Source organism: Caenorhabditis briggsae, assembly GCF_000004555.2.
Source record: "Caenorhabditis briggsae complete genome, chrII, whole genome shotgun sequence".
In the NCBI taxonomy this organism is placed as follows: Eukaryota; Metazoa; Nematoda; class Chromadorea; order Rhabditida; family Rhabditidae; genus Caenorhabditis; species Caenorhabditis briggsae.
In genome coordinates, this window is record NC_013486.2 from 1,216,389 (window position 1) to 1,234,141 (window position 17,753).

General features: G+C 36.4%; 5 protein-coding genes across 5 annotated transcripts in view; 2 read left to right on the forward strand and 3 right to left on the reverse strand.

Moving 5' to 3' along the window:
• Cbr-gcy-1 overlaps positions 1 to 2,277 on the forward strand; it is a gene marked incomplete at both ends in the record, with an annotated part of 89,932 nt that extends 87,655 nt beyond the window's left edge. The window contains 2 exons of the mRNA XM_002629597.1: positions 1,841 to 2,121; positions 2,172 to 2,277. Of these exons, the coding sequence (XP_002629643.1) occupies positions 1,841 to 2,121; positions 2,172 to 2,277 (387 nt within the window). The remainder of the gene's footprint in view (positions 1 to 1,840; positions 2,122 to 2,171) is intronic.
• A 557-nt stretch (positions 2,278 to 2,834) lies between these two features.
• Positions 2,835 to 3,918, reverse strand: CBG00846 (the record flags this gene model as incomplete). Its single annotated transcript, XM_045241716.1, has 2 exons — positions 2,835 to 3,023; positions 3,742 to 3,918. 2 exons carry the CDS (start codon positions 3,916 to 3,918, stop codon positions 2,835 to 2,837), a joined length of 366 nt encoding a protein of 121 aa, XP_045091729.1.
• A 1,206-nt stretch (positions 3,919 to 5,124) lies between these two features.
• Positions 5,125 to 7,309, reverse strand: CBG00845 (the record flags this gene model as incomplete). Its single annotated transcript, XM_045241717.1, has 4 exons — positions 5,125 to 5,502; positions 6,165 to 6,272; positions 6,809 to 7,120; positions 7,214 to 7,309. 4 exons carry the CDS (start codon positions 7,307 to 7,309, stop codon positions 5,125 to 5,127), a joined length of 894 nt encoding a protein of 297 aa, XP_045091730.1.
• Positions 7,310 to 12,010: 4,701 nt separating this feature from the next.
• On the forward strand, positions 12,011 to 12,242 carry CBG00844 (the record flags this gene model as incomplete). Its single annotated transcript, XM_002629594.1, has 2 exons — positions 12,011 to 12,047; positions 12,094 to 12,242. 2 exons carry the CDS (start codon positions 12,011 to 12,013, stop codon positions 12,240 to 12,242), a joined length of 186 nt encoding a protein of 61 aa, XP_002629640.1.
• A 560-nt stretch (positions 12,243 to 12,802) lies between these two features.
• Cbr-srd-1 lies at positions 12,803 to 17,547 on the reverse strand (the record flags this gene model as incomplete). Its single annotated transcript, XM_045241718.1, has 9 exons — positions 12,803 to 12,886; positions 12,947 to 13,025; positions 13,412 to 13,587; positions 14,532 to 14,606; positions 14,648 to 14,763; positions 14,813 to 14,912; positions 15,782 to 15,886; positions 15,933 to 16,201; positions 17,433 to 17,547. The coding sequence occupies 9 exons, from the start codon at positions 17,545 to 17,547 to the stop codon at positions 12,803 to 12,805; spliced, it is 1,119 nt and encodes a 372-aa protein (XP_045091731.1).
• Positions 17,548 to 17,753: the final 206 nt, after the last annotated feature.

Genomic DNA, 17,753 nt, shown 5'->3' on the forward strand with positions numbered 1-17,753 from the left:
TTTTTTTTCAAAGTTTTTTTTCAAATGAAAACTACATATATGACCAGAAAACTTGTTCTAAATTGGGTGATTTACAAGAAAAACCAACTTTCTAGCTTTTCTATGAGCGGAGATACAGCGATTCAAAGTTTAGGAGGCTAGAGACGCAGACGACGAGACACACTGCGTCTCTAACCTCGGAAACTTCAAGTGGTCCTATCTTGGGTTCTAGAAGAGCTAGAAGGTTGATTTTTGCATCAAATCAACGGCCGAGATAGTGTTTTGAAGCTTTAGAGACTAGAGACGCAGACAAGGAGACACCCTAACTGCCTGCGTCTCTTCACAACTTCAATTGGCTATATCTCGACTCCCAGGCGGTCTAGAAAGCTGATTTTTGCGCCAAACAGAGCTGATGACATGTCAATTTTTTTGAATCCAAAATCACAAGCTCTAATTTTTTTTTGAATCTGAAAAAGTCGAAATTATGGACCGCTTGATTTTTCTACTGAATTGTCTGAAATTTTATTGTGTTTTCTATCCTTACATTTTTCAATGCGTTTTTAGCAAGTTGATCTAAAAGTTAAATCGCTGTAACTTGGCCTGAAATTGACCGATTTGAGCTCTGATAGCTGAGTTTAAATCCTCATAAAATATTTTTTCATCTTTATAAAGTTTTAAACTTTCAGGGTCTCAACTATCTCCACAAATCCTTCCTCCGCCTCCATGGAAACCTCCGTTCCGCCACCTGTCTTGTAAATGACTCCTGGCAAGTGAAGCTCGCCGAATTCGGAATTGAAAATCTTGTCGAAAATGAGATCCCACCCAAGAAACGACTTTTGTGGGTCGCCCCAGAAGTGCTACGTGGCTCACTTACAGTATCCCAAATGGATCCGAGTGCCGATGTGTACTCATTTGCAATTGTTGCCTCGGAGATATTGACTAAAAAGGAGGCATGGGATTTTTTGGACAGGAAGGAGGATTCTGAAGGTAGGCGTTCAGAAAAGTTCAGGTTTCTAGGTTAGCTAGACACCGAGATACAGTGCTTTGAAATTTTGGAGACACGCAGACAACGAGACACGCTAGCTGTCTGCGTCTCTTCAAAGCTTCTAAGAGCCGTATCTCGGCTTCTAGATGACCTAGAAGCTTCTTTTTTTTATGATCTTCATCATTTTAGAAGCTCTATGTTTTCCATCACATTCCGAAACTTTCAGAAATTGTGTACATGGTCAAAAAAGGGGGTGTATTTCCGATCCGCCCAGAACTTATCACCGACATTCCTGATGTGAACCCAGACCTCATTCGCTTGGTCAAAGATTGTTGGGCAGAAGATCCAGAGGACCGTCCGAATTCTGAAAGTATTTGTGGGACACTGAAAAGTTTGAAGCCAAAATCGAAATCGAATTTGATGGATCATGTGTTCAATATGTTGGAAGAGTACACACAGACTTTGGAGGTGGAGGTGGAGGAGAGGACCAAGGAATTGACATTGGAGAAGAAGAAGGCAGATATTTTGTTGAGCAGAATGTTGCCAAGGTACGAGTTTGCACAAAAACCGAGTTTCTAGCGCAATTAGAAATCGAGATAGAGGCATTTGGAGGAGAGGCACAGACAATTTGACACTAATTTATTGAAACACTAAATTTTATGTATTAATTGGAAAAAAAACCAAGTTTCTAGCTACACTAGGGGCTGAGATACGGTTGTTCAAAGTTTTAGAAATGAGAGACGCAGGCAGTCTCGTCGTTTGCGTCTCTTCCAAACTTCAAATAGCGGTACCTCAGCTTTTAGAAGGCCTAGAAAGCTGATTTTTGCGCCAAAAAAAAGCTGATGACGTGCCAATTTTTCTGATAAATTATCCCAGAGTTTGCAATATTCCAGACAAGTAGCGGAACGCCTAAAAGCTGGTCAAACCGTGGAACCGGAGGGATTCGATTCAGTGACCGTATTCTTTTCGGATGTCGTCAAATTCACACAACTATCTCAAAAGTGTTCACCGTTTCAAGTGGTGAATTTGCTCAATGATTTGTACAGTAATTTTGATACAATCATCGAAGAGCACGGCGTTTATAAAGTCGAATCGATTGGTGATGGATATCTTTGTGTTTCTGGACTACCCACTAGAAATGGTTATGCACATATTAAGTGAGTTGTTTTGTCATTAGAGCGCATTTGCTGAAATTTGAGATTTTCAGACAAATCGTGGACATGTCCCTTCAATTTATGGAATACTGTAGGAAATTTAAAATTCCACACTTGCCAAGAGAGCAGGTCGAATTGAGGATTGGTGTTAACAGTGGTGAGAGAGATACAAAGGCTCCTAACTCTGTAAAATTTATAACTTTCCAGGACCCTGCGTAGCTGGTGTGGTCGGTTTGTCGATGCCCCGTTACTGTCTATTCGGTGACACAGTGAACACAGCCTCCAGAATGGAATCAAATGGAAAACCATCTCAAATCCATATGTCAGAAGCGGCTCATTCTCTTTTAACCTCTCATTATCCCCACCAATATGAGACTAGTTCTCGAGGAGAGGTTATAATTAAAGGGAAAGGAGTTATGGAAACATTTTGGGTTCATGGAAAGTTGGAAGAGGATGTGGTGGAGAGAATTAGCACGCCTGAAATCAAATTGGAGCCAATTTTGAAGAAAGAGAAGGAAATCCGATCTGTCAGTTCGCATGGATCACGACCTTCAAGTGTTATCGATCCGCTGCAGGATCATCGGAAGTTTAAGAAAGATCAACCGATCTATTTTGTTTGATTAGTGGATTTTTTGTTAGAGTTTAATAAAGATTTTTTTCAAAAAGTAAAGTATGACATTTTATTAAAAATTTTACACAAATTTTTGGAAAAAAAATCAATAAGTATGTGGTGGTGGTTTTGGTCCTTCCTGCACAGAGACTACAACCCATTCCAGAGCTTCCTTCACTGGATCAGATGGATGACGTGAATATCTTCCAGAATCCGACAATTGCATTTTTGAAATTTCCGTACCGTCCTCCACTTCTTTCACATTGTTGTTGGCTCCCGCGATTTTTTTGCCGTTCTGAAAAATTCGAGTTTTTTTAAAATTTCAGAATTTTTGAAATACATAGTGAAGTTTTCGAAGTTTTGTAAAAATTTGGGCACTTTTCAGATTTTTCGGAATTTTTCGGAATTTTCTAAATATCACAATTTCAGAAATGCAGAATTCTTCAAATTTCAAGAGTTTCAGAATCTCAGAACCTCAGAATTTCCAAATTTCAGGGTCTTAGAATCTCAGAATTTCAGAATCTCAGAATTTCAGAATCTCAGAATCTCAGAATCTCAGAATCTCAGAATCTCAGAATCTCAGAATCTCAGAATCTCAGAATCTCAGAATCTCAAAATCTCAATATCTCAGAATTTCAGAATCTCAAAATCTCAGTATCTCAGAATTTCAGAATTTCAGAATTTCAGAAATCCAGGATTTCAAAATCTCAGAATCCCAGAACCTCAGAATCTCAGAATCTCAGAATATCAAAATCTCAGAATCTCAGGATCTCAGATTTTCATAATTTCAAAGTCTCGAAGTTACAGAATCTCAACATTTCTGAATTTCAGATTTTTTTGAGTTTCAGAATTTCAGAATCTCAGAATTTCAGAATCTCAGAATCTCAGAATCTCAGAATCTCAGAATCTTAGAATTTCAGAATTTCAATTTTTCAAAATTTCGAAATCACCTTATCCACCCATGCGCCACACTTGTCCTTGTTCTGCCCATCTTTTGTACAAAAATGAAAAACTTGCCATGTGTCCTCAGTTTCAGAATTCAATAATCTTTTAATTCCAGTCGAAGAATTTTTGGCTCCTTCGTAATTTGTAGAAAGCACATAGGATCCACCAACAAGAATTGGTGGTGCATACAGTTCTTGAGAAGACAGTACGGTAGAAATAAAGATGAGCAATAGGAGAAAAACCATTTTGAATCAAGAATTTGTTTTTCAACAGATATTCTGATCCTTTTTATACGGAAAAAATTAGATCAGAGGCAGTTGATAAGACAAGGAAGGAAGTGATAAGGAAGTAATAACAATGAGATTCGCCGAAAAAAAAAATATAATCAGTGATTTTTGATCGGAGAGAATTGGGAACTATTTCAGGGAAATTCTGAAATTCTGAAATTTCGAAATTTCAGAGCTTTCAAGTTTTTAAGGTCTGAAACCCAGATTTCTCAGGATTTTATAGTTTTCAATAATTCCGAAATTCTGAAATTCAGAATTTCAGAATGTCAAAAATTCTAAATCCTGAATCTGAAATCTGGAAATTCTAAAATTCAAAAATTCTCAAAATTTCAGAATCTCAGAATCTCAGAATCTCGGAATCTCAGAATCTCAGAATCTCAGTTCTCAGAATCTCAGAATCTCAAAATCTTAGAATCTTAGAATCTCAAAATTTTAGAATCTCAGAATCTCGGAATCTCAGAATCTCAGAATCTCAGAATCTTAAAATCTTAGAATCTCAGATTCTCAGAGTCTCAGAATCTCAGAATTTTCGAATCTCAGAATCTCAGAATCTTAAAATCTTAGAATCTTGGAATCTCAAAATCTCAGAATCTCAGAATCTCAGAATCTTAAAATCTTAGAATCTTGGAATCTCAAAATCTCAGAATTTCAGAATTTCCGAATCTCAGAATCTCAGAATCTCAGAATCTCAAAATCTTAGAATCTTAGAATCTCAAAATTTTAGAATCTCAGAATCTCGGAATCTCAGAATCTCAGAATCTCAGAATCTTAAAATCTTAGAATCTCAGATTCTCAGAGTCTCAGAATCCCAGAATTTTCGAATCTCAGAATCTCAGAATCTTAAAATCTTAGAATCTTGGAATCTCAAAATCTCAGAATCTCAGAATCTCAGAATCTTAAAATCTTAAAATCTTGGAATCTCAAAATCTCAGAATTTCAGAATTTCCGAATCTCAGAATCTCTGAATTTCAGAATTTCAGAACTTCACAATTTCAGAAGCACAAAGTTTCAGAATCCGAAAATCGAAAATTCCTACTCAAAAAAAATCTGACAATAAACAAAGATCCTAAATTCCAAATTCCGAAAATTTTCAAAAGTTCCAAAACTTCGAATTTCTTGAGAAATCCAAAAAATCCAAATTCAAGAGAAAAAAAAACATTTATTCTAATCTCTTCCAGTTTTCAAAGAAATCGTTTCAGCCGAATTTCCAGCAGTAGTATTAGTTACAGTAGCCGATAGACGCATAGTTTTCGTTGATTTTTCCGAAATTGCTGTATTCATTTTTTCGGGAATCTCTCCGGAAATTGCAGTTTTCGGGTGGTTTTCTGTCTCCTCCTTGGCCGTTCTCATCGGTGGTTCCACGTCATCTGATTCAGAAGACGACGTCGTCGTTTTTGAAGACGTTCGTGGCAGAGCTTGAGCAGTTTTAAATGAGAGATTCTGAAGAGGTGCTGGTGGTTGGATGACGTTGACACGAGAAGCCGAATCGACTTCTTGAATTTGAAAATCGACTTCTTCGTCGGTGTATGTTAGACCGCCACGCTGAAAGGAATTTCAGATTTTTTGGAAAATTAAAAAATTATGAAATTACGAGAATTTTGATATCCTCAACATTCTCCAACATTCTGATTTTTCTAAAGTTTTTCTGAAATTTTAGTTATTCCGGGATTCTGAATTTGATCAAATTTCGAAATTGTGTGTTTGCAATTTCAGAATTTTAGATTTCAGATATATTTTGATTTTTAATTCTTGAATTCTTGAATTTTTGGAATTTTCAATTTTTTGGATTTTTTGAAAAATTGATATCCCGACATATCAGAATAACCAAAATTTTCGAAAAAGATATTTCGAAAAAAAAATTTCTATATTCAAAATTTTCGAAGAATGTGAAAGTCTCGAGAAAAAATCGGAAAATTCTAAAATTCCAGAGCTTTAAAATTACGAAAGTTTCAGAGATTCCGAGGAATCTGAAAAATTCCAAAAGTTCCAGAAATTTTAGAAAAATACAGAAATCCCGAACATTCCGAAAATTCTATAATTTTCAAATTATCGAAAAATTCCGATAACTTCGAAATGTCAGAATCTCAGAATGTCAGGATTTCAGAATTTCAGTATTTCAGAATCTCAGAATCTCAGAATCTCAGAATCTCAGAATTTCAGAATCTCAGAATTTCAGAGTTTCAAAAATTAAGAAGAAAACAAACCGGTTGAATAACCAAATAGCACGAAACCGAAATTCCAAAGAAGACCATTGGCATCACCGACAGTATCACCCACCACGGAATCGTCTGGTCCATTTTTTCCATAATTTTCTGAAATTGCCACGTGGCAGGTGGCAGCCGAATTTTTGGGGTCCAAAAGTTTCCAGAAATCAATTCAGAATATTCCGAATTTTCAGAATTCAATTCAAAAAAGAATCGAATCGTTTTCTGGATTTTCGAAACCACTGTCCTCCNCGAGAAAATCAAATTGGACACCCAAATGGCCACCGGGTTTTGAAACGAAATTTCCATGCGACGAACTGAGGAGTTTTTTGATCCGTCGATGAACATTTTGATCTGAAATCAGAATTTCAGAATTTCAGAGTTTCAGAATTTCAGAATTTCAGAATTTCCGAATTTCAGAATTTCGGAATTTTAGAATTTCCGAATTTCCGAATTTAAGAATTTCAGAATTTCAGAACTTCAGGATTTCAGAATTTCAGAATTTCCGAATTTCAGAATATTCGATTTTCAGAATTTCTCTATTCCAGAATTCCAGAATTTTTGGAAATTTTTGGAATTTTCAGATTTTCTAATTTTTCTGGAATTCCAGATATTTCAAACATATTTTTAAAATCCCTCCTTACATTCAAAACATTGGGAAGTGGTCCATAAATATTCGGTGTACAATTCTGAGCACTTTGTCCTTCACTAATCACCACAATCATTTGTCCTCTCTTCACATCTACCGTACTAATCGCGTAGCAAATTGTCTCATTATCTCCTTTCGTTTCCACTCGCACCACTTCTTGATTTGCCACGTGGAACTTCTTCTGAATCCAACATTCCACGTCGTCTAATGCTGACGTCATTCGAATGTCGTCTAGATTGTGCTCACGGAGCACAACTACTTCTGGTGTTGAGATGTTGGACCATGTCGATGGGACATCACGACAGAGCTGAAAATTTTGAGTTGAAAATTGAAAAAACCGAAAATTCAAAAATTTGTAATTTTTAATTTTTTTTTTTGCGAAATTATAACAATGACCTACCGTAATATTTGGTTTCCCAGCTTGAACAGAAATTCCAAAAATCAAAAAATTAATGATTTGAATCGTTATCCAATTATCTCTTCTTCCTCCTTGCATCGTTTTTGCAACTGATTTTCAATATTTTATTTAAAAAATGAATTTAATAATTTTGGATTTTTGAAAATCTATAGAATTTTAAGTTCAAAACCACGAGGATTTTTGTGTAGTTAAAAAAAATACGAAAAAATGGGTTAGAAATTTGTTGAATTTTCAGAAATTTCAGGATTTCAAAAATTTGAAAATTCAAAAATTTAAATAAACTTCAGAATTCCAGAATTTCATTTTTTTTGAAATTGAAGTTAGAAATTATGAAATTTCAAAAACTTTTTGATGTTCGCTGTTCTGAATTTTCTAAATTCATCTTTTTTTCAGATTTTTTCACAGACGTTCTTTCTGAAAATGGGCTACTTCGAAACCAGTCACTTCGAAACCGCGACACTTCGAAACTAGTCATTTAGAAACTACTAAATGTACAACTGACTGGTTTCGAAGTGTCGCGGTTTCGAACTGACTGGTTGCGTACTGACTGATTTCAAAGTGTCGCATAGTTCCGAAATGCCCGGTTTCGAAGTGTCACATAGTTTCGAAATGACTGGTTTCGAAGTGTCGCGGTTTCGAGCTACTGGTTTCGAAGTGACACATAGTTCCGAACTGACTGGTTTCGAAGTTCCACTTAGTTTCGAAATGACCGGTTTCAAAATTCCCGGTTTCGAAATTACTGGTTTCGAAATGTCACATAGTTTCGAAATGACTGGTTTCGAAGTGTCGCGGTTTCGAACTGACTGGTTTCAAACTGACTGGTTTCACACTGACTGATTTCGAAGTGTCGCATATTTCCGAAATGCCCGGTTTAGAAGTGTCACATAGTTTCGAAATGACTGGTTTCGAAGTGCCACTTAGTTTCGAAATGACTGGTTTCGAAGTGTCGCGGTTTCGAACTGACTGGTTTCAAACTGACTGGTTTCATACTGACTGATTTCGAAGTGTCGCATATTTCCGAAATGCCCGGTTTCGAAGTGTCGCATAGTTCCGAACTGACTGATTTCGAAGTGACGCGGTTTCGAAATGACTGGTTTCGAAGTGTCGCAGCTTCGAAATGATTGGTTTCGAAATGACTTGTTTTGAAGTGCCACTTAGTTTCGAAACGTCCGGTTTCGAACTGACTGGTTTCAAACTGACTGGTTTCGAAATGCCCGGCTTCGAAGTGTCGCAGTTTCGAAATGACTGGTTGCGAACTGACTGGTTTCGAAGTGTCACATAGTTCCGAACTGACTGATTTCGAAGTGTCGCAGTTTCGAAATGACTGGTTGCGAACTGACTGGTTTCGAAGTGTCACATAGTTCCGAACTGACTGATTTCGAAGTGTCGCAGTTTCGAAATGACTGGTTGCGAACTGACTGGTTTCGAAGTGTCACATAGTTTCGAAATGTCCGGTTTCGAAGTGACGCGAAGCCTGAAAATGTGTGTTTTTTTAAAATTTCAATCACCTCCACCCACCAACTTTTAATTTTTAATTTCTGATTTTTCGAAAATAATCAAATTAATCTCTGATCATCAATTTCTGCAGATCTTCCTCATTTGTTTAAAATATCCAAAAATTCGAAAGTCTCAAAATTTATGAAAAAAAATTCGATTGCTGATTTTCCAATGTGTACCGGGAAGGGAAAATTTCCACACGAGTGAGTCAAAAGTTTTCGGAGATGTCTAGAAAAATCAGAAGAATTTACTCATTATTTTGCTTTTCAGAGAAGGTTCTGGAATTTTTATCTCTAAATAAATTTTTTTTTTGAATTTTCATTTAAAAAGTTATTTTTAGATTTTTTATTATGATTTCCAAATTAAGTGAGCCAGAAAAAGGAGGTCAGTAGGAGGTCGTGGGGGGAGTATAAAGTTAAAAGGGATTTTCTAGATGAATGAGCGTTGAATGTGCTTAAAATCACTCGTTCTTCGAGATTTCATTTTCCAAAAAAAAGTTTTCTGAAATTCCGAAATTCTGAAATTCTGAGATTCTGAGATTCTGAAATTCTGAGATTCTGAGATTCTGAGGTTCTGAGATTCTGAGATTATGAGACTCTGAGATTCTGAAATTCTGAGATTCTGAAATTCTGAAATTCTGAAATTCTGAGATTCTGAGATTCTGAGGTTCTGAGATTCTGAGATTATGAGACTCTGAGATTCTGAGGTTCTGAGATTATGAGACTCTGAGATTCTGAGATTCTGAAATTCAGAAATTCAGAAATTCAGAAATTCGGAAATTCAGAAATTCAGAAATTCTGAGATTCTGTATTCTGAGATTCTGAGATTCTGATATTCAGAAATTCAGAAATTCTGAAACTCAGAGATTCTGAGATTATGAGATTATGAGATTCTGAGTTTCTCAGATTATGAGATTCTGAAATTCTGAATATTTCTGAGATTCTGAAATTCTGAAATTCTGAGATTCTGAGATTCTGAGATTCTGAGAATCTGAAATTCTGAAATTCTGATATATTGAGTTTCTAATATTCAGAAAAGTTCCGGAAAGTTCCGAATTTCTTGAAATTTGAAATTTTTCCAAAAAAAAAATTTTTTTTAATTTTCAGATTGCTCTAAAAACTAAAAATTCAACATCCAAGAACTCAAAAATCCGAAAATTTCAAAATTCTGAAATTCTGAAATTCAAAAAATTTCAAAAAATCAAACTTTTTAACTGCAAAAAGTTCCGGAATATTCCAAACTTCTTTTTTCGAATTTTTGAAGACCTACTATTTTTCTGAAACTCAAAAAAATTTTTTTTTCCCAAAGTTCAAATTTTCAGACCCAAAAAAGTCGCCATGGAATGCGCTCACAATTGGGAAATCACTCGTTTGGGGAGTTTGAATTTTCGAATTTCCCAATTCGTCTATTAATGCACTCAACTTTTTGATTTTTCGTGAGAAATTTCCGTAATTTCCCAAATTATTTTTATTTTCCCAGAAAGTTCTAGAAGTCCCTTTTCTGATTTTCGGAATTAAAATTTTCTTGTCTATTTAGTTTCTCTCCAATTCTGTCCAAGAACCAACTTTCTAGCTTTTCTAGAAGTCGAGATAAAACGATTTGAAGTCTTGAAGGCGAGAGACGCAGACAACGAGACACACTGCGTCTCTCGCGCGCGACAAGAGAGACGCAGACGGCTGGAGTGTCTAAACTTCAAATGGCTATATCTTGGGTTCTAGAAAAGCTAGAAACTTGGTTTTTTGACGAAAATGAAGCTCAAGAATTGGGAAAAATGATGAATGTATCAAAAATAGAGTTCAGAGTTTTAGAAATTTTTGATTGTTCGGATTTGCTTGAATTTTTTGGAAAATTTCCAGATTTCCAGAAATTAGTTCTTTCAAACTTTTTTGCAAATTCCGATTTTGATTATTTCGTTCCTGGTTTTGTCATAATTGCACTCATTTCTTTCTTTTATGAGAATTCGTGAGAAGATTCAAAATTTGAAAATTTTCATCTTCCTCTGATGACGTGAATCATTGGTGTTGATCCAAAACTTTAGTTTTCCGGTTCACTGAAATTTTACTTTTTCTCCCAGTTTTTTATCAGTATTTTCGCAAGAAACTACACAGGCAAAAATTCTATTAATTTGGAAAATCAAAAAAGGAACTTCTGGAACCTTCTGGGAAAATAAAAATAATTTAGGAAATTCTGGAATTGTCTCACGAACAATCAAAAAGCTGAGTGCATTAATGACTAGACAAGAACAAAAACAAAGAACATCGGATAATCCCTTAAAATCTGGGATTTCAGGAAACCAGAAAAATATCTTCTAAAATTTGATACATTCATCATTTTTCCCAATTTCTAAGGTTCATTTTCGTCAAAAAACCAAGTCCCTAGCTGATCTAGAACCCGAGATATAGCCATTTGAAATTTTGACGCTCTAGCTGTCTGCTTCTCTCTTGGCGCGCGCGAGAGAGGCAGTGTGTCTCGTTGTTTGTGTCTCTCGCCCTGAAAACTTCAAATCACTATATCTCGAGTTCTAGAAGAGTTAGAAAGTTGGTTTTTGAGCAGAATTGGAGAGAAAAATGCCTATTTTGTGTTTACAGCTGAAATTCTGAAAATTTGGAAAAAATATCCGAATAAGTTTCAAACAATTTTTGTGATAGAAATATCGATTTCGAGCCTACTTGAAAACCCCTTATGTGTTTTTTGAAAATTTAAAAACTTGTGAAACGACTGGCCGCGCCTTCGAAATATGGAAAAAAAAAACCCCGGCCCGGCCCGTTACAAGTGTGGTTTCAAGAGGTTTTCCCAGATTTTCTTGATTATTTAAAAAAAATCCAGAAAAACTTTCATTTTCAGTGAAAGATAAAAGTTTCAGAAGTTTTTCACTCCAATTCTATACAAAAACGAACTTTCTAGCTCTTCTAGAACCCGAGATATAGCCATTTGAAATTTAGATGCTCTAGCTGTCTGCGTCTCCCTTGCCGCGCGCGAGAGACGCAGCGTGTCTCGTTGTCTGCGTCTCTCGCCCTGAAAACTGCAAATCGACATATCTCGAGTTCTAGAAGAGCTAGAAAGTTGGTTCTTGGACAGAATTGAAGAGAAAATTGTCTTCTTTCTGTTTACATTTTAAAATATAATTTTCGGAACACCATTTGTGGTTGGTCCACGATTTCGTAAACAAGAGGTTTTAGATTCAACCGAAACCATTTGTTTTCTGGCTCTCATTCAATTTATCTTCATGTTTGTTTATTCATTCGGAATTTTTAAGCTGAAATCTTTTCGAGAAATTTTCACATGGGAGCAGTACTATTTTATTGTCATTTGGTTATATGTAAGTTGTCTGTGGAGCGCATTTCATAAAATTTTGCATTTTTCAGACAATTCCCTTCGCCGCCTCTCTCTCTTCCCGATTCTCCTGGTCTACCGTATCCGATTGTCCCATTCTAGCCGGATTACAAAAATTCAACAAGTCACAAGTACTCGTCAAACAATGGATGAGCATATAAAGAAAAATGTTTGGAATTAAATTTATTGGGATTTTCGAGATATTTTTTTTTTTTGAGCTCTGAATTCAATTTTTCTGATCAAAATAAATAGTTTCTGGTTCAAAAATATGGTTTTTTTTGTCTCAATTTTGTGTTTTCAATGTTTAGGTCGCTGCATTGATAGAAATCTTCAAAATTTTAGAAATTCCGAACTTAAAAAAAGACATTTCTCAGATTTTAAAATGTGAATGCAAAATAGACAATTTTCTCTTCAAATCTGTCAAAGAACCAACTTTCTAGCACTTCTAGAACCCGAGATATAGCCATTTGAAGTTTAGACACTCTAGCTGTCTGCGTCTCTCTGGCCGCGCGCGAGAGACGCAGTTTGTATCGTCGTCTGCGTCTCTCGCCTTCAAAACTTAAAATCGCTATATCTCAGCTACTAGAAGAGCTAGAAAGTTGGTTCTTGAACAGAATTGAGGGGAACAATGTATATTTTCTGTTCGCACTTTGAAATGCCTGAAAATTTGGAAAAACTAATCTAAAAAATATTTATTTTGAGACGAAAACAAAGTTTAGAATCAATTTTTTTTGTTCGAATTCATGCCAAATCTCTCGCACGTTGTTGGTTGGTGGACTGGACGGTCGCTTGGGTGGTCGGCTGAATTCCCAAATTTTGAGTTTTCTAAAATACAATTTCCAAAACTCAAAAAATGAAACCACAAAGACTACAAAGACTACAAACCTCGACGACACTGGAAACTTGGTTTTGTGTCGATTTCCGATAGATGCCAGTTTTCGAGATTAGACGCATTAGGCCTTCTCTGAAAAATAAATTCAGGGCTTTTTAAAAATTTTTTAAAATTCCCCTTCCCCTTTCAAAAACTCCCGCGCGCTCCCATCTTTATCTACGCCGTCCACCACTTTCGGGTAAGTGTGCGCGCGTAGAGTAATGGCTTACGCTTTTGCCCGTCATGCAGAAGGCCGGGGGTTCGATCCCCTTAGGTGGCACAAGTTTTTTATTCTTTTTCAAACTTTTTTAAAGTACATCGGGATGCACAGAGGGACATTTCTACTTACTTGCGGGATAAACAGACACACAGATGGACATGCAGAAGGGGGTTCCTACCTTCGCCAAGGAGGTCTAAAACATGCAAAGAAGATAATTTTGGAAAAATTTAAAAAAATTTTGTTGCCGGCCTAGAATTACCTGTACGGAGCGATGAAAATGAAGGCGACGAGAGGACTGGACGATGGAATACAGTCCATTAGCCGGAAAGTCATATTTTCAGGAATCGGACCGGAAATGACGCCGAACTCGGCGAGAGTGAAGATCGCCGAGGCCAGGAGCCAGAAGCATGGGATTGTGGCTTGGATGGAGAGGGCCTAAAATTTATGGATGGGAAATTTGAATTCGGCTCAATGAGAGATTCAAAATGAGTATAAACAAGCATAGGTTTGAGATTTTTTGATTTTCGGCCTAATGGACCTAGAATGGTTTTTAGGCCATATCTGGCCCGAAAAGAAGCGAAGACGGTTAAAAGTAAAAGTGTCAGTCTCAACAGGTTAGAAGCTTCAACATGAGTATAAACAAGCCTATATTTGAGATTTTTCGATTTCCGGCCTAATGGGCCTAGAATGGTTTTTAGGCCATCTCTTGGCATAAGTTTGATTTTGAGCTTTAAAATTTTGATTACTCAGTTTGAAAGGAGGAGAGCTTCAAAATGAGTATAAAAAAGCCTAGATTTGAGATTTTCGGATTTTTGGGCCTAAATAGGTTGAAATGGATTTTAGGCCATAACTCAGCACAGACTAGATTTTGAGATTCAAAAACTGCACAGCTGAACTTTAAAAATTGCGAGCTTAAGAATGAGTATAAACAAACCTATATTTGATATTTTTGAATTTTCGGCCTAAGCGGCCTAGAATGGTTTTCAAGCCACATCTCGGCAAAAATTAGATTTTGAGCTTTCAAATTTATATCACTCATTTTAAAAGAATAAGAGCTTTAAAATGAATATAAATAATCCTATATTTGACGTTTTTTGTTTTTCGGGCCAAAACGGCCCGAAATGGTTTTTAGGCCATAATTTGGCTCAGACTAGATTTTGAAACTTAAAATTCCTGTTATTCCGTTGAGCAAAATTAAAGCTTCAAAATGAGTATGAACGAGGCTATGTTTAATATTTATAGATCTTGGGCCTAATCCGGCCCAAAAGGGCCCAAAACCAAAAAAAAAATTAGACCAAGAGTATACTCATTTTAAAGCTTTTAACAAAAGAAATTTAAATGAAGCACTTTCAAGCTTCAAAGCTCAAAGCTGAACCCACCAAAATCAATTTCGCATGAGATGCCTTGGTGGTTTCGGACATGCTGCAAGCGCTGCTCGCCAAGATGCTCAGAGTCTGAAATTGCAAAATTATTGAAAAATTCAAGCCCCGCCCACTCTATTCCGGCACCAATGAATCAGAAAGTAGATTGGAACGCAGGTTACGGTCATATAGATGATAGCGGTGAGCGATGGGATAGTGAAAATCGTCGTATTTCCGCTGACGGTCAAATCTGAAATTTTCTGCCTGTAGCTCTGTGTGTGCAGATGTCCTTTACTTACTTCCCCAGATTGTCACGTCTTCATAATGGTTATCTGGATGGAGGTCGTACATGATCTGTTTCAAAGCTTCGGTATCTCCCATATCCAGATAGTAGAAGAGCTGTAAATAGCATAGCTCGATTTGCTTTGTCGATAGCTTTAAAATGAAAAAATGAATATACTCTTGCCCTATTTTGAGCAAGTTTCGGTTTCGGGCTTTTTGGGCCGGATTAGGCCAAAAATTGAAAAGTCGAGAAAGCAGGCGTTTTTTATACTCATGTTGAAGCTTCCTACCTTGTAAAACTAATTATTCAAGTTTCAGTCGTCTCTGCCACTTGACAGGTCAGTTATAGCCTAAAAACCATTTCGGGGTTTTTTTTAAATATCCTAAGTCTCAAAATCTATTGTGAGACGAGTTATGGCCTGAAAACCATTCTAGGCCGTTTTGATTCGAAAACCCAAAAATGCCAAATAAAAGCTTGTTTGTAGTCATTTGGAAGCTCTTATTTTCTTAAATTGAGTAAGACCATTTTCAAGTCTCAAAATCTAGCTTAAGCCGAGTTATGGCCTGAAAAGCCTTCCAGACCATTTAGGCCCGAAAATCTATAAATACCAAATATAGAAGTGTTTATACTCATTTTGAAGCTCTCATTATCACAAGTTGAGCAATAAAAATTCTAAGCTAAAATTCTGATCTGAGCCGTGTTATGGCCTGAAAACCATTCTAGGCCGTTTGGGCCCAAATCGTAATTTTTCAAATATAGGCTTGTTTATACTCATTTTGAAGCTTTTAACCTGTTCCAACTGAATATTTTAATTTTGAGTGTTGCTACTGCTTTCTCGAGCAGTTATGGCCTAAACCATTTTATGTCATTCGGCCCAAAAGGCCAAAATTTTTAAAATAGGCTTGTTTATACTCATTTTGAAGCTTTAGCCACGCCAAATTCCATTTTCATATTTTTAGTTCAAACATTTCATCCCAACACTCACAAAAACTATAAACGACGTTGAGTAGAACCCTGTGACGATCATTGACATGGTCTTGACACTGGGCGCGGTGTCCACAAGGATACGGTAGCGATAAATAAATGAGATCTGGAAATTTCGAAAACTACAGAAATCCTAGATACAGCTACCGTACCAGCAGAATCCATTGAGAGTGAGCCATTGCGTGACAGACGAAGCAGTGGCAAAAGTAGCATAGCCATGGGGCCACATATTTACACGGACCATGGAAGATGTAGGTCAGCGAGAATCCGGAGAAAATGGTTTTTTGGCAGGCGAGAAGAGAAGCAATACAAGTCAAAAGGTCGAAAATTGCAAAGTTGAAGAGCAGGACGGCGTAGGATTTCATGTGGACAGGAGTGCGGAGGCAGATGACGTAGATTAGGAGGAGATTCAGAATTATTCCTAAAAATAACTTTATTTCAAAAGAAAACAGAAATCAAAGTTTACATTTCTGTCCAAAAACCAAGTTTCTAGCTCATCGAGAAGACGAGATACAGCGATTTGAAGCGCTGGGAGGTTAGAGACGCAGTGTGTCTCGTTGTCTCGGGCATGAATTCGAAAAAAAGGATTCTAAACTTTTTTTTTGTCTCAAAATAAATATTTATCAGAATATTTTTCCAAATTTTCAGACATTTCAAAGTGCAAACAGAAAATATAAATTGTTCCCCTCAATTCTGTTCAAGAACCAACTTTCTAGCTCTTCTAGTAGCTGAGATATAGCGATTTTAAGCTTTGAAGGCGAGAGACGCAGACAACGAGACACACTGCGTCTCTAGCCTCCTAAACTTTGAATGACTGTATCTCGGGTCCTAAATGAGCTAGATGTTTGAAATTAAAACAAAAATATGTGGAATGTCATAAGGAACAATTTGATACTAAATTCAGAGTAATCTGGCGTCTCTAACCTCCCAACCTTCAAACAACTCTATCTCGGCTCCCAGATGAGCTAGAAAGGTCATTTTTGGACAGAATTTGGGAAAGATCCTGTTATTTTTAGAAAACAAAAATATGGTTTTTTTCAGATTTGAAAAGAAAGTTCTGAAATTTCAGAAATGCCAGAAAAAAATCTAGAAATTTCCCGAGCTTTTGAAAAAATTCATTTTCCTATTGGTATTTGAAAAATTGAATTTCCGAAAATTGGGATTTTTAAAAGTTCGAATTTTCGGAAAGTTACAGTAATTCCCAACTAAACTACAGTAATCCCCAGTTAAGCTACAGTAATTCAGCGCTATCCCTCCGTAGTCTACAGTAATCCCCACAGTTGCCTACCTCAAGGTCCGTACAGTACTAAACTATTCCAAACTTATCCGAAATTAAAGTACAGAAGCCCCTGATTCAAGTACAGTAATCCTCGACTAAACTACAGTAGTCCTAAACCAGACTACATAAATTCCCGTGTAAACTACAGTAATCCTTAATTCGAATACAGAAATCAAAAGTCAAAATACAGTAGTCACCAACTAAACTACAATAATCCTCAAAGCACAGTAGCTTTACCTACACAACTTTTATCACACCCTACAGTAACTCGCTATCCCTACAGAATAGCCTCCTACGGTCACCCAAAACAAAACATGTAGAATATACAGTAATCCCAAAATATTCAAAAATTCAAAAAACTACAGTAACCCACCGAATCCGCAAATCGCTTCGGACAGATGTTTTCCGACCTCATCCATCAAAAACGTGAATTCCAGACTTTCAATCAGGGCGGCCCGATTATAGGCAATTTCAGTTGGAGTCGCCATTTGGACTGAAAATTTCAGACTAAATTTTTTTCTGAAAATCTGAAAAAAAAGAGAAAACAATTCTAATAATCATCCTATTATTCTTGTAATTTATATAGTCAGAAACGAGACAGTAAGAGGGTGCTAAAGAATCGAAAGAAAAGTGGAGCGATGCGAACAATCGAAGTTTCAATGGCATTCGCATATTTTTTGAATCATCTGTTTCT